At 38.5% G+C, this 25,976-nt stretch overlaps 1 protein-coding gene across 3 annotated transcripts in view; it reads left to right on the top strand.

Moving 5' to 3' along the window:
* Positions 1-25,976, top strand: part of rnf130 (ring finger protein 130) — an 81,120-nt gene that overhangs the window by 5,650 nt on the left and 49,494 nt on the right. For all 3 annotated transcript variants that reach the window (XM_036569294.1, XM_036569292.1, XM_036569293.1), the window contains exon 3: positions 22,460-22,654. In XM_036569294.1, the coding sequence (XP_036425187.1) occupies positions 22,460-22,654 (195 nt within the window). The remainder of the gene's footprint in view (positions 1-22,459; positions 22,655-25,976) is intronic.

The following is a 25,976-nucleotide window of genomic DNA, read 5'->3' as shown; positions in this document are numbered from 1 at the left end:
GAAATGTGTGTGAGATACTGAAAAAAAAAGCTGCAGACTAATCGAGAAGTGCTCATATTAAAGGACCCATATGCTACTATTCTACAGTTTTGTTGTTTTTAAATTTTCCCAAAACCATGATTCATTTTCATGACCATGTTCCAGTGTCCATTTTTTTCAGCAGGCTATGCCTGTAAGACTAATTATATGAGTGTTTCAGCAGTGCAGACTGAAACACTCTTTACAACTTCAGTGTGAGTTGGCAGGTCTAAATAAGCCATGAGAGGCCATGTGTTACTGCGATTTTATCATGGGAAGGGTGTTTTGAGGAGATTTTTCACTTGCCCATCACTGTATACTGCGGTCATTTCATGATTTATTTATTTTTTTTTACTTTTTGACGTATAACAGTGAACATATGATAACACAGCACTGTTTGTAGCGAAAACTTTCGCTTTATAAGTACTTTTCGGTCATCAAATTGCCACCGTGAGTCTTACTTAGCACCAATCCACTGGTGCCCTTGTTTAGGCTCTTGGCTATCTTTTAGCCTGTTAGCTAGCTGACCAGCCTGGTTGCAGACGAGAACATAAGTTGCCAGCCCCTCAGTTTAAACAAAAAACGGCTTTTTACTTCATCAGTACACTCGGTGGTCCATGCGAGCAGCATCAAAGTCAGAGATTATTTCATTAACGGCACAAAGGTTTTTTTCATGCCGTGACGCAGTAATATACAAAGTAGCTGTTGTGAGGTGGTCATATGTGTGCATATATAGTGGATTTTACAACGGCTTCGGATGCAGCTCAGCCAATCAGAGTTTAGGACTGTTTTATAAATGTAAACAACAAAACCGAACGATTGAAAATAGGTTTTACATGTTAGTTTCCATATATGGGCTGTATGCACTGGGGAGTGATGCAACTTTTGAAACAGTGTTTACATACTACATTAAACTACATTAAAGGATATAACATGCATGTGGAATGTAATTTAAACAGCCAGTCAGCAGTGTAGATTTGGAACAAGCATGCTTATTGGATCACTGATGCTAATAACTGACTTTGTAGGTCTTGAAATGTGGTTTTGAATCATATGGAACGTTCTGGTACTCAGTACCATAAGGTATTGATTTTCAATACCCAGCTTTAGCAGTTTCCAGGCCAATTTGATGGATTTCAGAATCAATCCCAGAATTGATGTTGCCTTGAGAATGACACTGTTTTTTAATGTACTCCATTGACCTTCTAATCCCAAATGTAATTAATCAGCTACGACGAAGTTTGTTTCTTTAGTTTTAGCATTGGAGCTACAAACCTAATGTAGCTAACAAGTAATGGAAGCTTATATTAGCAGGTTGCAGTTAGCCTGGTGCTAACTGTATGCCTAAGTAATCTCTAATAGACATGATTATGTGGTTTCTGACACCGAATGGCACCCTTTTATCTATAAACACGGACTAAATTCAGCTTCCATGATGACCGATACTGTTTGTAGCTATGCTAACGTACTTTCATTCATGTTTTTCGATAATGGCATGTCATACTGCGTCAGAAATAAGACTAATTGAAATTACACAATAGTTTTTAACATTCCTCTTCTTGAGCTACTAGTGAGAAACAATATGTATAAAAATAATAACATGCCTTTGTGATTAATGTACAAATATATGTTCAAAAAATATCATGGTTGACTATAAGGGGGCGCAGCATACACCAGGAGCTTAGCAGAATTACGTAAAGCTCCAGTTAAAAGCAGGGATTTTGTTGTTATTAAAGAACTGCAGCGCATTATCAGCAATGCAGGAATGATGAGTTGCACCTACAAGGCCAGTTATGATCCATTAGCTAAAAGCCTCGGATCCAGCAGTAAACTAATGCCAAATAAACCGCCCCTGTACTGTGGGATGTTAAGAAGCATTAACTCTGATATGCCTATAGTGCATCATCGTTTACATTCTGAGTTCACTGCTTGATATCTGGGTATAAATTTGTATCTATAGCACACAAAGTGACACAATCAAGGATTAAACAACTGAACAGCAGCCTGTCTGAACTCTGAATGCAATAACACACTGTAAATGTGATCTTAAACAGGGCTAATATCATGTTTTTAGTAAACAAAAGTCAGAAGCCAAAATCCTACAGTAATAATAACACATTTGGTTTAAATTCTCAGCCTTATAGGAATTAAATCATTTTTAACCCTTTAAGGCCGAGACAGAAAAATCAGATATTTTTTCTAACTTTCTGCTTTAATAACATGATTTCTGAAAGGTGTTGCTGCATTTATTTTAAAATCCTAAAGCCACTGAATGTGCGTTTTGTGACATTTAAAGCATCCAACTTGATTGGAAATTGCAGTCTATTGGTGATTCATGATAGTCTCATCAGTCGGCTCAAGCCTAATGACCCCTGGATCCCCAGCGAGATGTTTTGATATAGTCAATGAAATGTTTGATATAGTTTGATATAGTCAGTGAAATTTTAAGCAGCGTGTATTTGATGTACACAATGATGTTATATTGAATGCTATTTCATACATGTTTTGATTTTTATTAGTATTATTATTATTAGTATTATTATATGTATTGTGTTTCCACGTATGCCATCATTTACATTATTTCAGTAAAGTGTGCTAAATGTCTTGACGTAAAAGACGAGTGTTCCTCATTACTTACTCCTCATTACATTGTCTTCTTTTTTAAGTAGCTGATGTGCTGCATTCCCTGAAGTAGAGTGTCACTGAACTCTGTTCTAGGGTCTTGAGTGTTGTGTAGGGCCTTTTGGAACACTGTGTGGTTTCCCGTATGTGTTCTGTGTGACTTTTGAGCTAAGACTTCCTGTACTTCTGACGTTTTCTCATTTTTCTCATTCTGTCACTTCCTCAGTTGTGCAAACACCAGCAGTTTGAGGAAGTTGTCATGGTAGAACTTTTGCTCATTTAAACTGGACTTCACTGCCTGTCCTCACATACCCCCCATCCCTGCCATGGTGTAAAAAACCTAGAAACACCTCTTCTTTTATTTTGTTTAAGATAAGAAGATATTTTATGCCGATTTGTGTGTAGTGAAAGAAACATGCATCTTCTTGTCATTTTTTGAATTTACCACTACCAGAAAAAAAGTTCAGACTCAAGCTTGTTCATGAAGAAAGTAAATTAAATGTAAATATAGCTTATTATGGGAGTGCAGGGCACAACCTGACCTACAAAAACAGTTTCCAGGAGATTTAGTCATCTTCTCATATCCCCATAACCACATCATCTTCAAATGTTGACAGTAATCAGACAGATATGATTCCAGATTGTTTTTATACAGACTTAAAAAAAAAAGATGGTTCTAAAACTGTTGTTTAGTAAAGACAATGATTCTATATAGAACCAGCACTCAAAGAACCATTTGCAAGCTTAAATGACTCTTCAGATTTATGAAGAATGTGTTGTATGTAGTTCTATATAGCAACAAAAAGGTTCTGCTAGTGTCACAAACTTGACATCGTAACAATAGCAGAACACTTTTTGGTGCTATATGGAATCATATACAACACATTCTCCATCAAACTGAAGAACTGTTTCACCATTTCACCTCGCAAAGGTTTTTTGAGAGTCGGTTCTGTATAGAACCATGGTCTTTACTAAATAACCCCCCCTTTACTAAATACAACTAAGTGTACCATAGTTTAATTAACAATTACAAGATAATTGTATGACAAAATCTTCACACTTAACTGGCCATTTTTATTTGTAGCATGAAAGCATTTGCTTACTAACAAGATCGAACATACATTAATCTAAACACGGAAGCTGTATATGTGCTTCTCCACGTCCCGTTTGACTCCTGTTGTTTTCTCCGAGGCTGTTCAGAGTGAATGAGTGTGTGTGTTTGGTCAGGTGATTGTGCTGAGAGTGTGTTTGGTGTGTGTGTGTATGTGTGTGTGTGTGTGTGTGTGTGTGTGTGTATGAGAGAGAACTGCTTGAGTGAACAGCAGTGTCCCCTAAAAACCCTCCACACTTACATAACTGACCTACTGAGGGCCTTTCTGGCCAGCTCTACTGGCGCAGACGGCTGCAGAAACAAAACAAACCTGTCTGACCCTGGAGGTCGAGCAATACTTGTGTTTGCAGGTAGGCCTGTGCCCAGTGATGGTTAACCGAGTCACCGTGGTAACAGCCCCCAGGGACTGTTCATTTATTTATTTAATTCATGCAAACCATAGCAAGACACTTCACTGTAAAAGAGTGGTCACCAACCCTGAGCTTGGAGACCTGCCTTTTTTCAGATAACCAACCACAATCCGCCACACCTACTCCAGCTAATTAACCCTCTGGGGTCCATAATCTCACCTGCACATTAAATGCAGTGTTTCTATATCTTTTTCTCTAACTTTGTGATAATACAGTGCAGAAATACGGTTCAAACATTTCCTGAATCTGTAGAGTCGCCCTTTCTGTTCTGTGTTATCACGAGATCGTACGTGACTCACATCCAGAGTTATGAGGCTGTGAATCTGCCTCTCACCATGTATAATTGGTAAATTTGTGTGTACGTCTAAATTTTGTGTGAAACTGCATTTATTAGTGCCAAAATGGTAATGACAAAATTTATACCTTAAAAAGAACTTCATGACCCTGTATACCCACTACAGTGGACTAATTGCAACATGCAGACTGGTTTTGTTGCTGAAGCACCATTTCAAACAATTTTAAATAGAGAGTTTATCCAATAAAGATGTTTATACAATTCTGGCCACAAGATTCACTGGCTTTGTGGCCCGAGTGGTCAGCACAAATTGTTATGTCCATCCACCCTGATGTGTTTGTTTACCTACTCGATCTTCTCCACCTTCACTGAAATATTAACCAAATCCTTCAGAACAGCTGTTATTTATAATTTTGCTGAATCACTTTTTCGCCAGGATGTATTGAATGGCCTTGAGGGAAGTTGGTGGATCTATAATCAGCTTCAGTCTGACTGATATCAGCTTGCAGGAGGCTGCCATGTCTCTCTAACTCTTTCTCTCTCCAGCCTCAGTGTGGTGCTGCCATGTCTCTCGCTTAGAAATTGCCAGAAATCTATGAAACTGCATCCGAGTTAATCAATATTAAAGAAAAGGAGGATAAAATTTTATTATTTCATATTTCAGCTTTATATGTGCTCCAAGAGGAGTTGAGCAAACACTGCATATCTAAAAGATTCAGACAGCCCTTCTAAATATTTAGTTACTTTAAGGTCACCCGTTACTATCTCAGTAATAAAGCATTGTCGAACAGTAGCATGTGAGTGTAAGGTCACCATGGCTAATGCCAGGTGTGGGGCTGTGGAGCAGTGGAACTGCATTCTCTGGAGTAATGGAGCTCCATCCAGTACCTTTGGCATGAGTTCGAGTGAGCCAGAACTATTCAGCATCAGTACCTGACCTCACTAATGCTCATGTGGCAGCCATCAAATCCTCACAGCAACGTTCCAACATCTTCCCAGAAGAACAGAGGCTGTTACTGCAACACAGGGAGACAAACTCACTATTAATACCCTTAATTTCAGAAAAGTATGTACATCCAGCCCGGCCTGGGTTATAAAATGATAACAGTAATTACTGAAGTCAGGTGTTTTTTGATAACGATAATGAGTCTTTGAGGCTTTTTCGATAAAATCAGCATGACTTTCTGATCCCCAGCCTGGTATCGGCAACAAAAGCTGTGAACTGTGAACAGTTTCTGCTTCAGTACAGTGGCTATTGCTGTGCTGTATCTACTGGAAAAGTCTAGCCATTCACTCGCAACAGCATGAACCTTCTGTCGTTTTTTTCTTGATTTAAGTGAGTCCCAGATTTTCAATGTGATCTTACATGTATGTATAAATACACTTAAAAAAGATGTTTCTTCAGTGGTTCTTTAGTAAAAGTAATGGTTCTGTTATGCTAATGCTTAAAGGTTTTTTTACATGATGAAATTGTTCTTCAGATTGATGCAGAATGTGTTATATATATGGTTCAAAAGGTTTGTATATAGAACCATATACAGCACATTCTCCATCAATATGAAGAACCATTTTATCATACAAAGAACCATTTAAGCATAAAACTCATAGTTCTAAATAGAACAATTTCTTTTACTAAAGAATAATTGAAGCTTTAAGATCCGTCTTATTTAAGTGTGTGTGTATATATACACTCACCAAGCACTTTATTAGGAACACCTACTTGTTTCTACACTCACTGTCCATTTTATCAGCTCCACTGACCATATAGGAGCACTTTGTAGTTCTAAAATTGCAGCTGAAGTTTTACACACTGTGTCCACTCACTGTCCAGTCTTATAGACACTAATAACTGGTTGGTCCACCTTATAGATGTAATGTCGGAGACTCAGATAGCTCATCTGCTGCTGCACAGTTTTTGTTGGTCATCGTCTAGTCCTTCATCAGGGGTCACAGGACGCTGCCCACAGGACGCTGTTGCCTGGATGTTTTTGGTTGGTGGACTGTTTTCAACACACACTAACATGCCACCACCTAGTCAGTGTTACTGCAGTGCTGAGAATAACCCACCACCCAAATAGTACCTGCTCTGTGGGGGTCCTATGGGGGTCCTGACCATTGAAGATCAGGGTAACAAAGTATGCAGAGAAGTAGATGGACTACAGTCTGTAATTGTAGAACTACAAAGTGCCCCTATATGGTGAGTGGAGCTGATAAAATGGACAGTGAGTGTAGATACAAGGAGATGTTCCTAATAAAGTGCTCAGTGAGTGTATATGTATGGAATGATGTGGGAAACTATATCAAGACTGTTGACTGTATCGCCAAGTCCTAGGTTCAGCACAGCTAAATTCTCTGATTGATTTTTAAATCTCTTGTTATTGATTACAAATCAATTAAAAGGTTCCTTACACTACTTGGATGTAGCAGTTGGGTTAGCAGCTGTGCTGTGGCTGTCCCACTTTAGCTGAGCTCAGCAGGCCAGTTTCCTCATGCGTGTCTGTTTCTCTGTGTCCCAGTCTGGGATCTGGCCTAGTTAACCCACCGTAATGCTGGCCTGGCCTGCCCTCAGGCAGCGCATAAACCCACTAGTTTACTAGACCATCGTAGCCAGTGGAGGTCACCTACTGCAGACCAGCTCTGGAACAAGGACACCAGCTTCCACAGATTAATCACGTTCAATGAAGGTCACTTTCGTGTTACATTTATCAAACCCAACTGCAGGAGAAGAATCACTGCCATGACAGGAGGACACAGACGAGAGGCAGAGGGAGAGAAACCTGCTGTTCTCTCTGCTAGACTGACCGCTGAAACTGTCATGCAAAGAAATTCAGATATAATCAATGTTGCAATTACACGTTAGCAAGATTAGTAGCTTGATTGTGAGACAGCAGGCTAAAAAAGCAGAACAAGCTAACTGTTTAGCAGCAAATAAGTGAGGTTATTCAGGATTTAGAGCATCATATAGCCTGTAAAAATTGTTAAAGTTTCAATGTGTCAGTCCAAACTGTCCACAGAGTCTGTAGAGGGAAACCAATCTGCAAAAAAAGGCCTTTTTCTAACACATTTACACATATCTGCCTATTCAGCCTATAGCAGTTTAGCACCGCCTCCTCACACTGAAGTTGTAAGGGGTGTTTCATTGCTGTTTAAAAGAGGCCAGCCAATCAGAACAAAGCTCATTTACATATATCGGGCTTAAAAGGCACAGGCTGCTTAACTCTACGGGATAAAGAGAGGTTGGAAAATGGTTGTGCAAAAATGAATTATGACTGTTTTTGTTCAGACGTGCACACAAATGTCACAAGTGGAAGAAAAAAAGAAAAATGTTGGATATGAAGAAATGCAGGCCCTTTTAGCTTTGCAAAGCTCACATTTGTTTGTTGTCGTGACTCGGATGACTGAAAAAATTGCCGCTTAGCAACCTCGTCAGGAGAGCTGTACAAGAACCAAGCTCTGTTTTCATTTCTTTGTCCGTGAAGTGAAACTGCAAAGTGGCATCTGTTGGTTAAAATGGAAATGATCACATGATACTTTATGATGGTTTTGATTTGTGAAACTTGCAAAGTTTGAAGTGAATGACAGGAAGCTTTGCATTATGCAGCATCTTTAGCTGTGATCTTATCATGAAACATGTTAACAAGACCACAAAGATCATCCGTCTCCTCCTGAGTTTGTCTTCCAGTACAACATGTGATCAGGATGAAAATATCAGGACAGCGCAATAAAGTCATGTGGCTTATTTCTGTTGTAATCTCCATTGAGCTGTTCTTGCCCTTGAAAGTGTTTACTTCAGACGTGGAAAGGCCTGCACTTCCACACCTCCATGTAGTTTTTGTGGTCTAAATAGAAACCTTGAGTCACTTCAGATTCGGTAAAATTGCTTTGTTATTCTTACTCTTACCTTGTCACTTTAGCATCGCAATTAGCAGTGATAGTATAAATGGAAAAAAGTAATATATCTTACTAATACTCTTAAGTCCAATCTGTTCCTGAAGTGTTTTTAGTTGTCTTCCTGACAGGACAGGTACACTTCCACTAAATGTTTCGGTCCATGTGCATCTTCTGTCTGTGCAATAAACGCTTGCATCCTGCCTCTTTTTATGCAATATTTTTTCTAGTCTGAGTGAAGCAAAAATTCCATAGAGATACAGTAAAATCAGGCACTTTTTATAGCGTAGTAATAAATGCATTTGTTATAATGTGTAATTGTCTTTGTGGGAACAGTTTATCGTGTGTTGCTGCCTATCTTGGCCAGGACACTCTTTTATAAGAGATTTTTAATGGTTAAATAAAGGTAAGAATAATCATAAGAATATATTATGTAATATATAGGTGGTGCAGTGGGGTTCGATTCCCCAGCCGGGTGACCAAGACACTCTCTGTTTGCTGTTTGCATGTTCTCCCCATGTCTGTGTGGGTTTCCTCCCATAGTCCAAAGACAGGTTGTCAGGCCAATTGGAGGTACTAAGTATGTGTAAATGTATATGTCTTTGTGTCTGCCCTGTAATGGACTGGTGACCTGTCCAGGATGTTTTCAAATGTGGTGACTTAGTTGCCTTAGTAGTTGCAGAGCAGTTCCTATGCTGTACTAACTGTGTGCGGAGGCTACTCTTACAATGATGGGCCTTAACCTGACACATAGTATTGTTATTACATAATAATAATAATAATAAGAAGAAGATTTATAGTGCTTTTCTCAAATTTCAGTTAAAAATTAAATTTCAGCAATAGACATACAAAAACACACAACTATGAAGTTAAAGACTTGAATGTAATATCATTGCAATAAACTGGACTGCATTTCCTGAAAGTGTTCTTGAGCAACCACTTCAGTAACCGTGGAGAGAGAGTGTACACAATGATAGAGTATCATTTATGATGAAATGATAGACTATCATTTAACTGTGGTAGTTGTTCAGCGATGCTTTTGAGAAATGCAGCCCTGATCTACTGTTTGTGCTGTGAAATTTCAAACATCCTGTTAACTTTTTTGGACAGAAGAGAAGAAAAATAGCTCATATTCCCTTCCAACGGAGCCGAGTCACAAGCGCTATGGAGTAAATTCAGACTATGACAGCATTTTAGGGCCACTGTTAAAAAAAAAATAATAATAGAAAGTCTTAATATTTCGAGAATAAAGCTGTATTTTTTAGAATAGAATGTAATATTTTGAGAGTAAAGTCATAATATTTCGATAATAAAGTCATGAAGTTACAAGAATAAACTTGACGTGATATTTCGAAGATGCTTTGGGGTCTCGAATGCTGTACTGGTGAGGACAAAGACTCAGAGTGTGCCGGAGTTCCACTCACAGCAAGCTTGAACACATTCTGATGAGCCCCCGAAAAAAAAAAAAGCTTGTACTCTCCCTGCTGTAATATGTGTCAACTACTGACTGTGCTGACGTCATGAACTGCCGCATCCCCAAATGACGAAAAAACACAACGTACATGATGATAAATTCATTTATATAGCACACTTTAATGATGGCTTTAACTCAAGGCACTTTTTAGAAATTGAACGGCATCAAATGTAACTATAAAGTGAATTAACAAAGGATCGTCTAGAGAAAAAAGTCTGAAAATTTTTCTTTTGAAAGCAGATAAAGTCTGATTTGAATCAGATTCAAAACCACCTACAAATGTGGCCTGAATGCAGTTGGAAAAAGTGAGATTTCATGTGGCTTTTTAGCCGTTGGGACTGCAGGAAATTGAAAAGTCAGATGAACAAGGCCTTACATTCAGCTTTACCTCTGTAATATAGCACACTGGCATTGTCGTGTACTCAAGAGCTCAAGGGACTCGCTCCCTCAAGCTCTCGGTTTTGCTTTAGAACACATGTGAAGACAGAATGCCGACAGTATGTTTCAGCTACAAGACCCACCAGAAAAACTCAGTGATTCACCACTTCCTGTTTTTTTGTTTTGAATATGCATTTCCTCCGAAGGCCTATGTTTTCTCCGTCATCTGTGCTTCTCAATTTCGTCCATTAGAGCAAGAGAGAGAGAGAAAGCGAGAGAGAGAGAGACGGCAGACAGGGAGGCAGTGCCAGCTCTGTGACTCACCACTACTCTCCATTCATATCTCCACCGTCTCCCCACCAGCTGCTGCTCTCACCAGGCCCCGTGGCAATGCAATGGATCACGCTTAGCTAACGGGCAACCAGACAGAAAACCATCTGCCAACAGGAATACAGAAAAACGACCCAGCGGCCAATAGGAAGGCAGTCTGGTGAATAGCCCCGAACAGGCGTAAGTCATTGAGCCAATCAGATTTCAGCGTGACACAAGAGCGCGTCCAGTGGGACATGAAATTGTTCCTTGAAGGAGAGCATCCTGTGGTTTCCGGCGCTCGAATGATCCCAAATGCTGGTAAACGGCCCTGGCGCACAGACTCAAGGCTAATTAGCTTCACCCCAGGCCGTAGATGGCCAGCAACAGCAGGACAACAACCGAGCGTGCAATCGTTACCAACAGAAACCCAGACAGGGCCGTTATTGAGCTCCGGCCTCATTCAGACTTGGACGTAGCATAGGTGCCTTTGCCTCACCTGCGAAACTGCCTCCTTTAGCAAGGATGTTAATAAATGCCAGCTGCATTTAAAGAGCAGTGAAGGCACAGATGACTCAGACATTTTACTAGAAGCTTCAGCTCTCCTGAAAGTTCTATTTCAGCTTTTGTTCTGCAGAGTGAAAAACTCTGAGAGAGGAAGTTTAGAGCGGGAAAGTTCTCGACTAGTGTTAATAGAGATTTATGCTTACAGAAAGTCATGCAGGGTTTCGGTTCAGGGAAAAAAATCGTTCCATCGCATGAGGCCTGGGCAATAATTATCAAACATTTCTTCAGTGTTAATGGTGCACTGTAGCTTTCACCTACTGGCTGGCACTGGCTCTGAAAGACTGCAGGTGTGGCTAGGCAGATGGTCACACGCAAGGCACATGGTTGCACACACCTTCCAACAGAGGGGCTTAGACCCAATCCCATTTCTTATTTTTACCACTACCTCTTGTTTTCGAGTGTCACCTTGCCCCTTGGCACTGAGTCACAAGGCGTAGTGGTTGAAATCATCCCCTACAAATTGGGACAACCCCCAAATAAAAATGAACATTACTTCACTAACAGGCTACTAGCAGTGCTCTGTAGGTGACCCTGCCAGTCTGCATTGATAGCAGAGGAGGGTAAAATTCAGCAACATCACTGCTGGGCTTTAGTTACATTTAGGGCATCATATGCCAAATGGGGAGAGGGGGACAATTATATATTATGGCTCACCCCTAATTAGTCAGTGATATGAAGCTGAAGTCAGCTATTCGCCAGCTTCTCGTTTGAATTTTCCTGTTCCGCCTTAAATGGAGACGCAGTTACATTCTGCTGCTTCAAGCATCAGTACTGCTGGACTATTTAAGGTGGAATCGGAAATTTACCTTGCTAGCTACTGAGACTATTCACAATTTTTTATGCTTGTTATAAAAAAAAAGGACAATATTATATTAAGACGACCGTAAACTACGATAATACGATGGTTACTGTAATGTTTGAACATAGAAAATACTCACATTTGTGGGTTTCTGTGGTCACTTGCGCAGCCATCTTGCCGTTTTTTTGTTTTTTTTTCTTTTTTTCACCCTGTTTGGAGTGAGTCTCTGAAACACCTCCATTTGGAGGGCCATGTAGCCCTAACACTTTGCCCTGTCCCTCTATCCTAACAAAAATCAGGACACCCCTAGACATGAACACACAAAATGGAGTGCTAAGGGCTAAGTGGTAGAGGAAAGGGGTAAAATGGAAGTGGGCCTTATTGTGTTGTTTAGTGTTGGCTGTTGTAAGGGTTAGTTGTGATGATCTGTGTCGGAAGTGGGGTTGTTGTGTGGGGATTTGTGTTGGAGAGCTCATTTTTATACACCTTGAAATCATTATTATTTTTTTTTAAGTTTGAATTTTATCCACCTTTCCATCCGAAAGCAGTTTAGCCCCACACACTCATGCTGAATTTAGGAGTGTTACAGCCTGGACTGCATTTTGAATCAGTCAGAACAGAGCTCATTTACATATGTCAGTGTTAAAGGCACAGTAACAAAACCAGCCTGTTTACTTCTAAGAGATAAAGGAGAGAGGTTAGAAAATAGACATGTAGGAATGAATTCTGACTGTTTTTCGGTACATAAGCCCACAGAAGTATCATGAGGGAAGACATGAGGGGAAAAAATAAAATTTGAGAGAAGTGTAGGATATGGGCCTTTTAAAGGAAAGCAGGAATGAAGCAAGACCACACTGAGTGTTGTGGATGATGGATGGAGCAACAAGGTGGTTTTGGTGTTTTGTTTTCTTCCCTTTTATGTCAGGGTGAGGAGAGTTGAGCTCCACTACATTTCACCACAAATGCACCGTTCAATGCTTCATGCCCTCTGGAGTCTGTAAACGTCCAACTAAAAGAAAGAGCGATAGAAACCAGGGGTCGCCATGTCTACAACATAAATATAGCCATTTTATTTACTATCCAAAACCACCAGTGAACCTACACGTGTCTATCTGAGTTTTATATGAGATGTTGGTAATGGTAAAATAGGCTTATGTATGCTGCTTATGCAGTTGGAAATAAAGGTTCTGTGCTGGTACATTTCCATTCATCAAGATACAAACAATATATATGTACCTACAAAGATACAACAGTGGTTTGTGTACCTTAAATACATTTTTCCCTGGGCAAAGCAAGTTTGAACGTTTTATGTTTTAAAACAGAACAGTAAAATATAAAGGTTTCCATAAAGTATAATTTATCCCTAAATATAAAGGTCCCCTAGCTAAAGGTACTGAAGACGTACTCTTGTTTTAAGTGCGGTATTCAGTGACTGAGTGGGTGGCAGTGACTTTATGGCAATGAAAGAGTGAGAGGGGGGAGGGTCGGCAAGGGGAGTTGGACTGTTCTGCTGATTGCTGATAGTGAAACAACTTTCATCTTAAAAGCAAAGCAAGACAGATGCGAGTCGTACTCGCAATGTGAATGTGCGACCGGGGTGGGGGAAGGGTTGTTGGGGGGATTGTTGTGTTGGAGTTGTTCCGCCAGTAGTGGAACATTTCTCCTCTTAAAGGCGCCAACGTTTACCAGTGACATGCCAAAAATTTTGGGGTTGCGTCTGGGGTGGCCAATCAGATTTCCGGGAGGGCACTGGCCGCTCGGGCTAGTACTTTAACATCATGCATGACAGTGTTTAGGAATTCTAGTTTGGATGCTTCTGTAATAATATTTCTTTATCTAGAGTTCGGATAAGGCAGTGAAGTTAATGAACTGTTATTCTGCAATAGCTTCTGTCCTCAATTTAGTCCTAAACGGATGAGCTAAGAGTGTTTCTGTAGTATAGCCCCTGATTTTTTGTGCTCTCCCCCCCCCTATAGAGAAGCACTTTTCCATCAACATGATGCTTAAAAACTGCGTTTAGGCCACTTTCGTACATAATGCATGCTCTTTCAGGCAAAATGCACCCTGTTTGTGTCTGAAACCTGGCACAAAGGCTAAGTACATCTGCCCGTTAGAATCTGCGATGTGGCCATATGTGTCTAATTGATCCAGGGAGGAAGTGTGTTGAGCTGTAATGCTGCTCTATTGATTGTCATAGCGTTGTTGTTCTGTCGGGCTCTGGCTGCTGAGATGACCAGCAGGGCTGGACAGACTAATGACTCTCCACATTCTTCTTCAGACTGGAGATTCTCCCTCAGGGCGCACTTGGGGGTTATTATGTATTCACTCGTTTGACATGAACAAGATGTGAAGAGATTGAGCGCAGAAGAATCGAGTTAGTGTCATATATCTGATGAATGAATGAAGTTAGTAACGATTCAGGGATGACCTGCTGCAAACAAGTGAGCATTCACGTACATGGGTGTAATACTCTAATGCTGCATGTTCAGACACTTGTATGCCTGTCATGTTCATGGCTTGGGTCATTGTTGTTGATCAAAGTTCAAAATTGTTTTTTGCGGGGTTGAATTTTCCTGCCTTTAGTAGATTTGAGTTTGGAGAGACCAGAATCCTGAAAGAATTATACTTTATTTATCATATTCTAGAGTGTATGTTAAAAAATTATCCAGACAGCTCTACTAATAAGTGAATTCAGCAACTTTAAGGTCACTCAAAGCACTGACCCGTACAATGGCATGCTCTGGAGCATGAAGGTCACCATTGCCAATGCCAAGCATTGGCTAGAGGGGCCCCTCAGCATTGTGCTGTGGAGCTGTGGAACTGCGTTCTCTGGAGTCATGGCCCTCCATCCAGTAGCTTTGGGATGAGTTGGAGTGATCCAGAACTGACCATCCAACATCAGTACCTGACCAAAGTAATGCTCAATCAAATCCTCACAGCACTGTTCCAACATCCAGTGTGAAGCCTTCCCAGAAGAGTAGAGACTCTTCTGCTGTTACTGCAGTAAAGGGGGACAAACTCCCTATTAATACCCTTCATTTCAGAAGAAAAGCTGGAGTCTACAGACCTTTGTACATTCAGTTTGTGATGATTTTAGCGCCCGACTGAGCAGATGAAGCAGGTATGAACTGCCTCGTCATCTCCAAAAGTGCCAAAGTGCGCTCTGCCCAGTCTGACTAACACATCGGTGTCTTTGCTTTTGCCCTCGGAGCCTTCCCATAATCCCTCAGAGTGGGGCTCATGCCAGAGCCGGAGTGATAAGGACACCTCGTTTTGAAATGAAAAATGGAAAAAAAAGAGGCGCATCTGTAGGTTTAGACACAAACTGACGAAACAACAGGTGGCGCGGTCTCGTTCTCCTTCATGCAGACGGAGTGGAGAGATGCTGCAGTCTGATAGGGTTTATTTGTTCTTCATCTTCGGGGTGCAGGTGGCTGCAGAGGTAGCATTGCCTTTCCAGCTCTGCTGATGGTATCGTGCGTTTCTGAGCTTGCACATCCATTGGCACTTTTTTTTTTCTTACACATTTTGTTTCCTCACAGTAATATAGTAAATAAAAAAAACACAAGCCTTCTCAGCGCAGCTGCGCTAGACCTGTGTCTCATTTACGAGGGGTTGCGGCCGTTCCTCTGATAGCGTCTTGTTGTTTCCTGTCTTGTTGAGACTTGTCACTCACTGTCAGTTCTGTAAAGCTCACTGTGGTTGTGGTGGGGGGAGCATGCACACTTACTTTTGACACTTAACTAAGAGGAAGAAACTGTTGCTTACTCTTAAATTAAAACAAAATTACGGACTATAAGGTTTTATACCACTATTCAGTCAAAGTGTAAATATATATATATATATATATATTTATATATAATGTGTGTGTGATATATATATATATATATATATATATATATGTGTGTGTGTGTGTGTGTGTGTATATATATATATATGTGTGTATATATATATATATATATATATATATATATATATATATATATATATATATATATATATGTGTGTGTGTATATGTACTAGAAAATATTTATGTGCTAGAAATGCAGTCAAATGTACTGCGCTAAAAAACTGTTTTCACAACAGACACTATTTTGTAAGCAGTATATTGGGGATATAATAATCATTATCAGATATATTGCTGAAAGTATCGCTTACATTGAAAAGCAGTATAATTGTGTATATATTGCCTAGAATTACTGCTAGCATATACATTAATAGATACTGTTGTTGTTACTAACCGTTTACTTAGTGACATGCAAATAATCAATATTTACGTAATCATGTACTTAATGATGTTCTGTTTTGAATGATTATTTACTATCTTGCTAATTTGTGATGCATAAATATTTCCTTAATGGTTAATTAGTCATTATTAAGTGGCTAATTTATACATTTTAAACATTAATAGTTTGTTTTAAAGTTGCAACTTTATAATGTATTTATAAAGATATATGATATTACTTAATTCCACTTAAATATAGCACATTCATGAAAAGCATTTACATTGTTTAATTGTATGCCACAAATGATTAATTATTAACTTTTATTAACTATTAAATACTGATCAGGTTGCTGTTTGTAGGGGCCTGTTATTATAATGATACAAAATTACAGGTTAAAAAACAAAATAAAGAGAAGATTAACTATTCAGACAGTTTTCACAGTTTTTCTCATGTATGGAGGTGCTCAAAGTAGCATTATATATTGCTTATTATTCATAAACTGTGAATATTAAAACACGTAAGAAGTCTGATTTCATGTGACGATGTTGGCTGTACATTCCCATTCTAGTCGCAATGATAATGCACTGCGTTCATTTAAGACAGCTAGGCAGATGTTAAGGGTGGACAAAATTACTGTTTCATTAAATGTTTAGACATGCTTTGTTCTTATGAGCAGCTGAATGTGTTGCATATTACATTTTTTTGTGTGCGTAAAGTGGCTTTTTAAAGCCATTCAGATTCTATTGAATATAAAAGTGCTAAATACATCATAATAACTGGACATTTTGAACATTGCAGCATGTAAAGTTATCATGCCATGTTTTAGATATTTTTGCGGACAGCAGAGGATGAAGCCGTGATTATTATCAAATAAAATTTCTTAAAATTGGCCAGCTAATTTTACCCTAACAGTTTTATCCATACTTACTGAATCATCAGTTTGTTTATTAATTCCTTTTACCACCTCAGATTATTATATTCATTAGTTATGCAAATATGCTGCTTGGTCACCTTTCCCCGACCGTGCTGAACAGCGATTGCCCCAAATTTAGTGGATCAATTTGATGCTAGAACTTCATTTTCCCAGTGGCCAGCAGTTACACACTTTCTAATCAGATTAGAAAGAGCTGCAGCAAGGGTTTCTGGGATATGTGTGCCTTCCAGCAGTGCATTTATTCAGCCATAACTGCTTTGCTCTGACTTGCCCTAATATTTCTATTATATATATATATATATATATATATATATATATATATATATATATATATATAGCTGGTCTGTTTTCGAAAAGTAATGATTTTTAGTTGGAATTAATCATATTTTCTCCAGAAATATCACAAAAAATATTGGATGTTTTACTGTAGTTCCTACTAGATTGCTGTTTTTGCTGTAAAGTATATATCTGCCTCTGTTCTTTGCCTTCATTTTAGATACCTCAAGCAAATGCCTTGCTAATATATCACATTAGGCAATATTTAGTATCATTCCAAACATTAATGACCTCATACCTTTCTGTGCCGCTCTTGTTTTCCAGCCTAGGGACAGATATGGCCTGTGGAAATGTAGGTCAGTATTTGACCCAAAATTGTGACAGAGAATTTTCCATTGGCTGTGTTTGTTTTGGTGCCAGTGTTAGTGTTGAGTAGTACGTTAACTGGACCAGGCAGTTTGTTGTAGCCTCAAAAGCACGACAGGAAAGACTTCTGAGAAACTGTGTTCTAGTGGATGTACAGCGACCTCTGAGAGAAAGAAAGCATCAATGAACTTTGATATAAATCCGTGATGTAGTGATAGATGAGGATTTATATGTATGTAGCAGGAGATTTTTCAGAGATGGACTTTTAAAAAAGACTGCTGTCAGTTCTCACATTTGGTTTGACCCTGAGAGAGAGTGATCAGGATATTGGGTTTTATCTGGGCTTTAGTCCAGGAAAGTGATCTTTCAGTGCCTTTGGAGGAGGTTTTGACCTGTAGAAATGTAGAAAGATGAGGCAGTAAGCTGTTGCAGGCGTGAGCTGTAGATTTTGGGGTTGCTGTAAGAAGAAGTAGGAATATGGTAATGAGGTTGGTGGCTTGGTGTGGGTAGTGCTGATGGTGGTGTTGTTATAAATGGCATTAATGTTAAATGTTGATGCATCTTTCGTGTTGATTTTGATGTCATTTGTCAAAGTTGTGGTGCAGTGTTGATGTGTCAGTGTCATTCATGATGATGCTACTGGCCAGTGTTTTTGGTGCTGTTATCATTGGTTAGTGTCATTGGTGTTGGTGTGAATGTCATTGCTGGTGGTCATTGGTTTTGACCTTGTTAGTGTCATTGGCATTGGGAATATTGTTATTGGTTATTGTCATTATTGTTGGTGTTAATGTCATTGGTTAATTTTACTGATGTTGATGTTAATGCCATTGGCATCAGTATTATTGTCACTGGTTTGTGTCATCAGTGTTAGTGTTAATGTCATTTATGGTAGTGTAATTAGTGTTAGTGTCATTGGTTAGTGTCATTGGTTGTTGTCATTGGTGTTGGTGTTAATGTCATTGGTTATTTTTATTGGTGCTGGTATTAATTTCATTGGTTATGGTCCTTGTTATTGGTGTTAATTTCATTGGTAAGTGTCATTGGTGCTGGTGTTGATGTCATTGGTTGTTGTCTTTGGTGTTGGTGTTATTGTCATTGGTTAGTGTCTTTGGTGCTTGTGTTAATGTCATTGGTAAATGCCATCGGTGTTGGTGTTAATGTCATTGGTTATTGTCATTGATATTGGTGTTAATCTCATTGGTTAGTGTCATTGGTGTTGGTTTAAATGTTATTGATTATCGTCATTGATGTTGGTGTTAACGTCATTAGTTAGTGTCATTGGCATTAATGTCATTAGTTGTAGTCATTGGTGTTAATGTCATTTGTTATTCTCATTGACATCGGTGTTAATCTCATTGGTTAGTGTCACTGGTGTTGGTGTTAATGTCACTGGTTATTGTCATTGATGCTGGTATTAATGTCATTGGTCCACATCGTTGGTAGCATCATTGTGTTGAGGTTATTGGTGCTGGTGTTGTCTTTGTCAGTGTTGTTGGTGTTGATGTCATTGGTCATCAGTATGGGTGTAAATGTCACTGGTCAGTGTCATTAGTGTTGGGGTTGATGCCATTGTTAATGTCTTTATTGACTGTTATTGATGCTGGTATCTGTGTTGATATCATTTTTCATTTGTGTTGGACTGGTGTTGATGTCATTGGTCACTGTTATTGATGTTAATGTTACCAGCATGCGTTTCACTGGGCATTGTTGGTATTGGTGCTGATGTGTCCCTGCTGAATGTCATTGGTGTTAATGTTGATGTCACTGTTCACTGGCATTGCTGTCAGTGGAAGTGTAACTGGTCACTGTCATTGGTATTGGTCTTGATGTACTAGTCATTGTCATTGGTATTTATGTCGATGTAGTCGGTCAGTGTTATCGATATTGGTGATTCTAGGAAAGCAGGTCTGAGTATTTGTCCAGTAAAATGCAAAAAGCACAGCTCAGCTCAAATGGACAGTGCTGGCTGATGAACAACTCCCCTTTGCTTCATAAATATTAATGCGAAAGGTACAGTAAGGGTCCATCTGTGTTCCCAAAGGTGGGATTGATGTAAAGGTACACTCAATATCTGACCCCAGAGTACTTGTGTGTGTCCTTAATTTAGGAGAAATGGTCCAAACGGAACGGCATCAGTAATTACAGCTTAGCGAGAGCTGCTGAAGGATTTTTTTTTTTGTTGTTTTTTGTTTTTTTTTGAGAGCAGATTTCCTGAAGTGAGAAAGGTGAGCAGGTGCAAGTCCTCTGTCTCTCTTACTGTCTCTAAAGGATGACTTTGAATGAGTGATTATGTAACGTTGCTGTCGGACTTGGCCAACGATCAAAGGAGAGACCTTGTTTTACCATCTGTCCACGCAACTACTCTGCTGCTGTCTCACTCAGAAAAACACTGATCCACTGCAGCACCAGATCAGCATCACCTTCTTACAAGCTGTCACAGTTAAGGGAACATCGTTATTTGAGGTGTAAACTGCCGACCTCACTTTAATTCTAATACATTTGTTTAGGAAATGTTGCATCATGAAATCTCAAGCTTCACCGCAATTCGATTTGAATTGATTAAATTGCTTAGTTATAATCAGAGCTATTTTTAAAAAATAAATTGAATTATGACTGACCCAACAATTATATTAATAATAATATTATATTATATTATAATATAAATTAATAATAGTAATTGAGAATGATGATATTATATTAAATATAATATATATTAATAATAGTAATGGAGAAATCTAGTGATTATTTTTGATGATTAATGAGTAATCATCTTCTTGTGTTGTTTTTTAACAGCAAACTTAAACAGAGCTGTAATATTTCAAAGGCTACAAAATACTGAAAGTACTGAAAATGATTAAGAAAAAAAGATGTGGAAAAAATACATCACAATGTAAGTCCATCAGGCTCTGTTACTTTTTGCAAGAAAGCAGCAATAAGAAAATTGAAAATATGCATTATCTGCAAGGGTATCTGCAGGTTTAGGCTAATTCACATTTAAGGCTTTTAAAAGACTGTTTGCAACTTTGAGGAATTTGTGAGAAATCTTAAATACTGCTTTGAACTAGTCATATACAGTTGTCACATGTATTCATGAGAATGTTGTGTCACAGAAATAGCACCACGTCTAATTTCTTCTAGCGTTTCTATTAGTGTTTTTGTCGGAGTAAAACAACTATGAATATTATATATATATATATATATATATATATATATATATATATATATATATATATATATATATATATATATATATGAACTTGAATGCTTGATATGCATGAAAATGTTAAGTATAGGCATACATGCATTGGTGTGAGATCCTCCTGCTTTAACAAGGCTTAATAATGACCTGTGGATGCCCTGTTTATCATTCGCAAACTATGTATAAATCACTGATAACATTATTATTATTAATTAATTAATGTTTTAATAGAGTAAGTGATTTTAGTCGAATAAAATCCACTTTCAGTACATAAATGTGATTAGAGGAGCTGTTTGCACTGTAATGCAATATAGAAAATGAAAACAACCTTTTTTATTCTTTTGTTTGAAAATGGGCAGAGAATTTTCTTTTAGGCCAAATGAAGTCAATAATTTATTGGATGAATTGACACAGTTTCTATTTTCAGACTGAAGCATCGATGCATTTTTACACTCCTAATAATTACATACATAATTCCAAATACATATTAATTAGTATTCCATTTCTATTCCTTTTTCCTAGAGCTACATTAAAATTGATCAGCATTAGCAGTGAGCAAAACCGGTTAAGATATCTCATCTCAGCCTCAGTTTTCTTTATTTTTTCAGTAATAAATTCTGGTTAATTACTGTTTGGAATCCGAATCCCTTTTGGCCAAACATTTGGGCACATCAGCCTTCATTAGTGTGTGTTTGAGAGGAAGTGAAGAGCAGCCGCGGAGGTTTTACTGGCCAGCGATGAGTCAGAAATTACAGGCCTTATTTTACAGTGTCTGAAGGACGACTGTAAGTGTGCATGTGGGTAAATGAGAGAAATAACTGACTCTTGTTGCACTGCTTTCCACCCAACCGCATTCACACAGTCATACAAAACCACAGACAAACTGAAAGCCTCTTTACTGTAATATAAATTGTTAATTTGGTCTGTTTGTGTCTCTGTATGTACTGAATATATTCATCGGTGTCGACTGTACATATATTTCTCTGTAGAGTATTAGGGTGATGGTGGCTGTTCTGCTAATAGCCCTAGATATTAGCCTGAAAAGCAACTTCATTTAGCACTCCTCTATGCTGGAATTGGCAATATAAGTCCATAAACAACCTTAATAAACACACACATACACAGGAGGTATTAGTTCGTAAATAACCTCAATAAACAATCCTACATACTAGAATAGGAGTTGTTAGTTCATAAACAACCTCAATAAACTTCTGTACACTAGAATAAGAGATACTGGTCTATAAACAACCTTAATAATGCTCCTATACACTTGAATAGGAGATATTAGTCCATAAATATATGCTCAATAAATGCTTCTGTATGCTAGAATAGGACATGTTAGTCCATAAACAACCTCGATAAACAATCCTACATGCTAGAATAGGAGATATTAGTTCATAAACAACCTCAGTAAACACTTTGTTTTTGGTCACTGAATAATTCCATGTGTTATTTAATAGATTACTGTCTTTTCTGTCATTCTAAAATGTGGGAAATAGTGAAAATAAAGCAAAATATTTTTTGTTTGATACTGTATATGCAAAAAAAAATATATTAAAACAATTTCCTCTCTCTTTCTCCCTTCAGTGGTGGACATGCAGGGGTGTTGTCCATACACCCGTTTTATGGTTCCCCCAAAGACCACGCACTGGGTGGCCCTACTGCAGAGGGGGAAATGCACGTTTAAGGAGAAGATCCTGAAGGCTGCGGCTTTCAACGCCTCCGCTGTGCTAATCTACAACAACAGCTCCAAAGAGGACACAGTCACCATGGCCCATGAAGGTCAGCTCCGTTTAGTCCATCTGTTAGAGGTTTGACCTGAGTGTGCTGACAGGGGTCAAGCTGAAATCGTCTGAAAGTTAGAAGAATGGTTTAGTGAAAAATCTGATACTTTCAAAAGCACTAATAGCTTGTTTCAGCACTGAAGGTTACATGATAACACCACACAGAAGCTGCTTAAACCAGAGAAAATGAACACGCTTGAGTTTCTGCTTAGAAACCTGCAAGATAAATTTGGTCTAACTTTAGGTGGTTCTTGGTATGGTTCGGTAATTATTGCTCTAGTTTGGTAGTTCTTGCTCTGGATTGGTAGTTCTTAGTATGGTGCGGTAATTATTGCTCTACTTAGGTAGTTCTTGCTCTGGTTTAGTAGTTCTTGGTATGGATTGGTAGTTTTTGCTCTAGTTTGGTAGTTCTCTGCATGTTTGGTAGGTTTTGTCTTGGTGATAGTTTTTGCTGTAGTTTGGTTGTTCTTGCTCTGGTTTGGTTATTTTTGTCTTTTTATAGTTCTCGGTCTAGTTTGGTAGGTCTTGGTATATTTGGTAGATCTTGCTCTGGTTATAGTGTTTGCTGTAGTTTCGTTGTTCTAGCTCTGCTTTAGTAATTTTGTCTGGTTATAGTTCTTGCTATGGTTTGGTAGTCCTGGCTCTAGTTTGGTAGTTATTGGTCTGGTTACAGTTGTTGCTGTAGTTTGGCAGTTCTTGCTCTGGTTATAGTTCTTGCTGTAGTTTGGCAGTTCTTGCTCCAGATTGGTAGTTCTGGATCTGGTTTAGTAGTTCTTGGTATTATTTGGTAGTTCTTGCTCTTCACACATAAAAAGATGGTTCTTCAAGGGTTCTTTAGTAAAGAGAATGGCTTTATACTCAAAGAACACTTTGCATGATTAAAGAGTTCTTTACATCATGAAATGGTCAATCAGCTTTATGGAGAATGTGTTGTACATGGTTCTATACAACACCAGAAAGTGTTCTTCTTTTGTTACAAGGTTGACAATGTAACTATAGAAGAACCTTTTTGGTACTATATAGAACCCTTTTCAAAAAGGTTCTCTGTAGAACCATCTAAAGCACATTTCCCCATTATCTGAAGAACCATTTCACTATGCAAAGAAACTTTTAATCATGCAGAGGGTTCTTTCAGTGTTCATGGTTCTATATAGAGCCATTTTCTTTACTGAAGAACCCTTAAAGATCCATCCTTTTTAAAAATGTGGTTTGGAAGTTCTCGCTGTCGGTTTAATGTGCAACAAACATTTACAGCCAATAAATTACTTTTTATTCAAATAAACCAACTAAATATTACCAAGACGTCAGTCTATAGGCTACTGTTATTGTAGTTTTCCTTTATTTGTTGCCTTTATTAACTTTGATGTAACCACAGTGGCAAAAACGTTTAAGCCCTTGTTCATGTTGCGCAAGGGAAGGACTACCACGTATGGAAGGCTGCAGCACAGCTTCATCTGTTTAACAATCATGACTGTGGTTAAAAAAAAAAAAAAGAAAAATAAAACATTCCCTTGCTGCTGGAGAGTGTTCTAAAGCCAGACAGTAGACGGATATGGGATTAGACTACACATTAAAAGAAATCAAAGATTAAGAGACAGATATGATGAGTTTAGTGCATTTCCATGTCAGTGTTTCCGTTATCTGGTGTTTAAATCACCAGCTTGGTTGGTAATCATGAGAGATGGACTCTATTGGCAATTTGTGATATTATCATCCGTCGACACAAGCATGCATGTGAAGGGGAGTCAGATTCCACAGGGTAGCTGCAATTTTGCATGACACTTGCAGCGTTTAGTAACAAAGTTTGTTCATGTTTATAGCTCACAGTAAGTCATACTGCAGTTTACTTAAAAACATTTTCATTTTATCACTTTCAACTTGTGCTAAACATCAATGGAAATATAGCTACTGCTGATTTTGCGTATGCTCACACATATGCTCTCTATTTTTAAAATATTTTTTATCAGCCTAGTTTTCTTTCTTGCCCTCACTTATTGTAGTTTATTCAGAATATGAAATCTGCTTATAAAAATCCATTTATAGTGTTGTTTATGCGTATAGTGCTTTAGGTTTCCAAGCAACTAGCATAGTCGGAGAGAGAGTCATTACAACATTCAGTGATTCGTCACTTATACTGATTATTAACTTAAGCCATCTAAGACGCAGGTGTTACTGGAGAAACCAGTGCTGTAATTTTACATGAATTATTTCTGACTCATTGCTCATTGAAATAAGTGGAGAAATTGTGTGGAAAGTCAGGATTCTAAACTTTCAGTCCAGGCCACAGAGTCTGTATGTAGAAGAGGGGATATTTTATGATTTGAATTCGAGGAAGAGTAGCGGGTGTGTGTGCAGTGTTTTTCTGTGTTCTGCGTTCTGAGTTTTTGTCATTTATTGACATCAGAACAATGGAAAAATATTGGAAGTTCAGACTCAAACCCCTCCATGCAGAATTCAAATCAAATATATAATACTCATCTTCATATACTGATATGTTGAGATTTATGTCTGTCAACATGTTAATATGGATTTTGTATATTTTTATGTATATTTTAAATATATATGTATGCACACTTTCTGAGCAAAGCACATACATTAAAGCAGCTGTGAATGTTTACTTAATCCTAAGAAGCTGAAAAGCCTCTTGATCGATGTTGATGGCACTTTTTTCCTCCGTGTGCTCAGACAGTCCAATAACACAGACTAATAACCTGTTTCAGACTGGCAAGAAATGCCACAGAGTAGCTCAGAAACAAGTGAGCTAATTTTGCTCTTGCTTCAGTTTGGTAGATCTTACTGTAGGTTTGATAATTACTACTACTACTACTAATAATAATAATAAAAATTAGGGTGCTTCAATACTGATGCTGGTATCGGGTATCGGGCTGGTACCAGGCTCAATTTCTCGTACTCATAACTTCACCGATACCAACATTCTGATACCAGCTGATATGTGACATAAGCCGAGTGCACACCATTGTGCTAAAGATGAAATGCAGTGAAGGAGGCTCTGCTCACACAGAGAAGTGTTACTGACTCTGTCACAGTCAGACACAAAGCCGACGGTCACTTCACTCAATCCACCTTGGCAGATTTTTGCCGGACCTACTCTGTGTGATTTTCGCTCATTTTCAACACCCACACAAACACAATCACAGCGTCTTCCCCAGTACAGGTGAAGATACACAGGTCGACGAGGAAAAAATATAGACATTTGCAACAAGTCCATTTATGCAACTTTACTCTGTTTGACTGAATGCAATAGCGAGGTATAAACGTTAATACAGTGACTTTTTTGAAAAATAGGCTGTAGAGAGACC

Source organism: Colossoma macropomum, unplaced genomic scaffold, assembly GCF_904425465.1.
Source record: "Colossoma macropomum unplaced genomic scaffold, Colossoma_macropomum, whole genome shotgun sequence".
Classification (NCBI taxonomy): Eukaryota; Metazoa; Chordata; class Actinopteri; order Characiformes; family Serrasalmidae; genus Colossoma; species Colossoma macropomum.
Note: the sequence above shows the minus strand (reverse complement) of the source record. Positions and strands in the feature narration are given on the sequence as shown.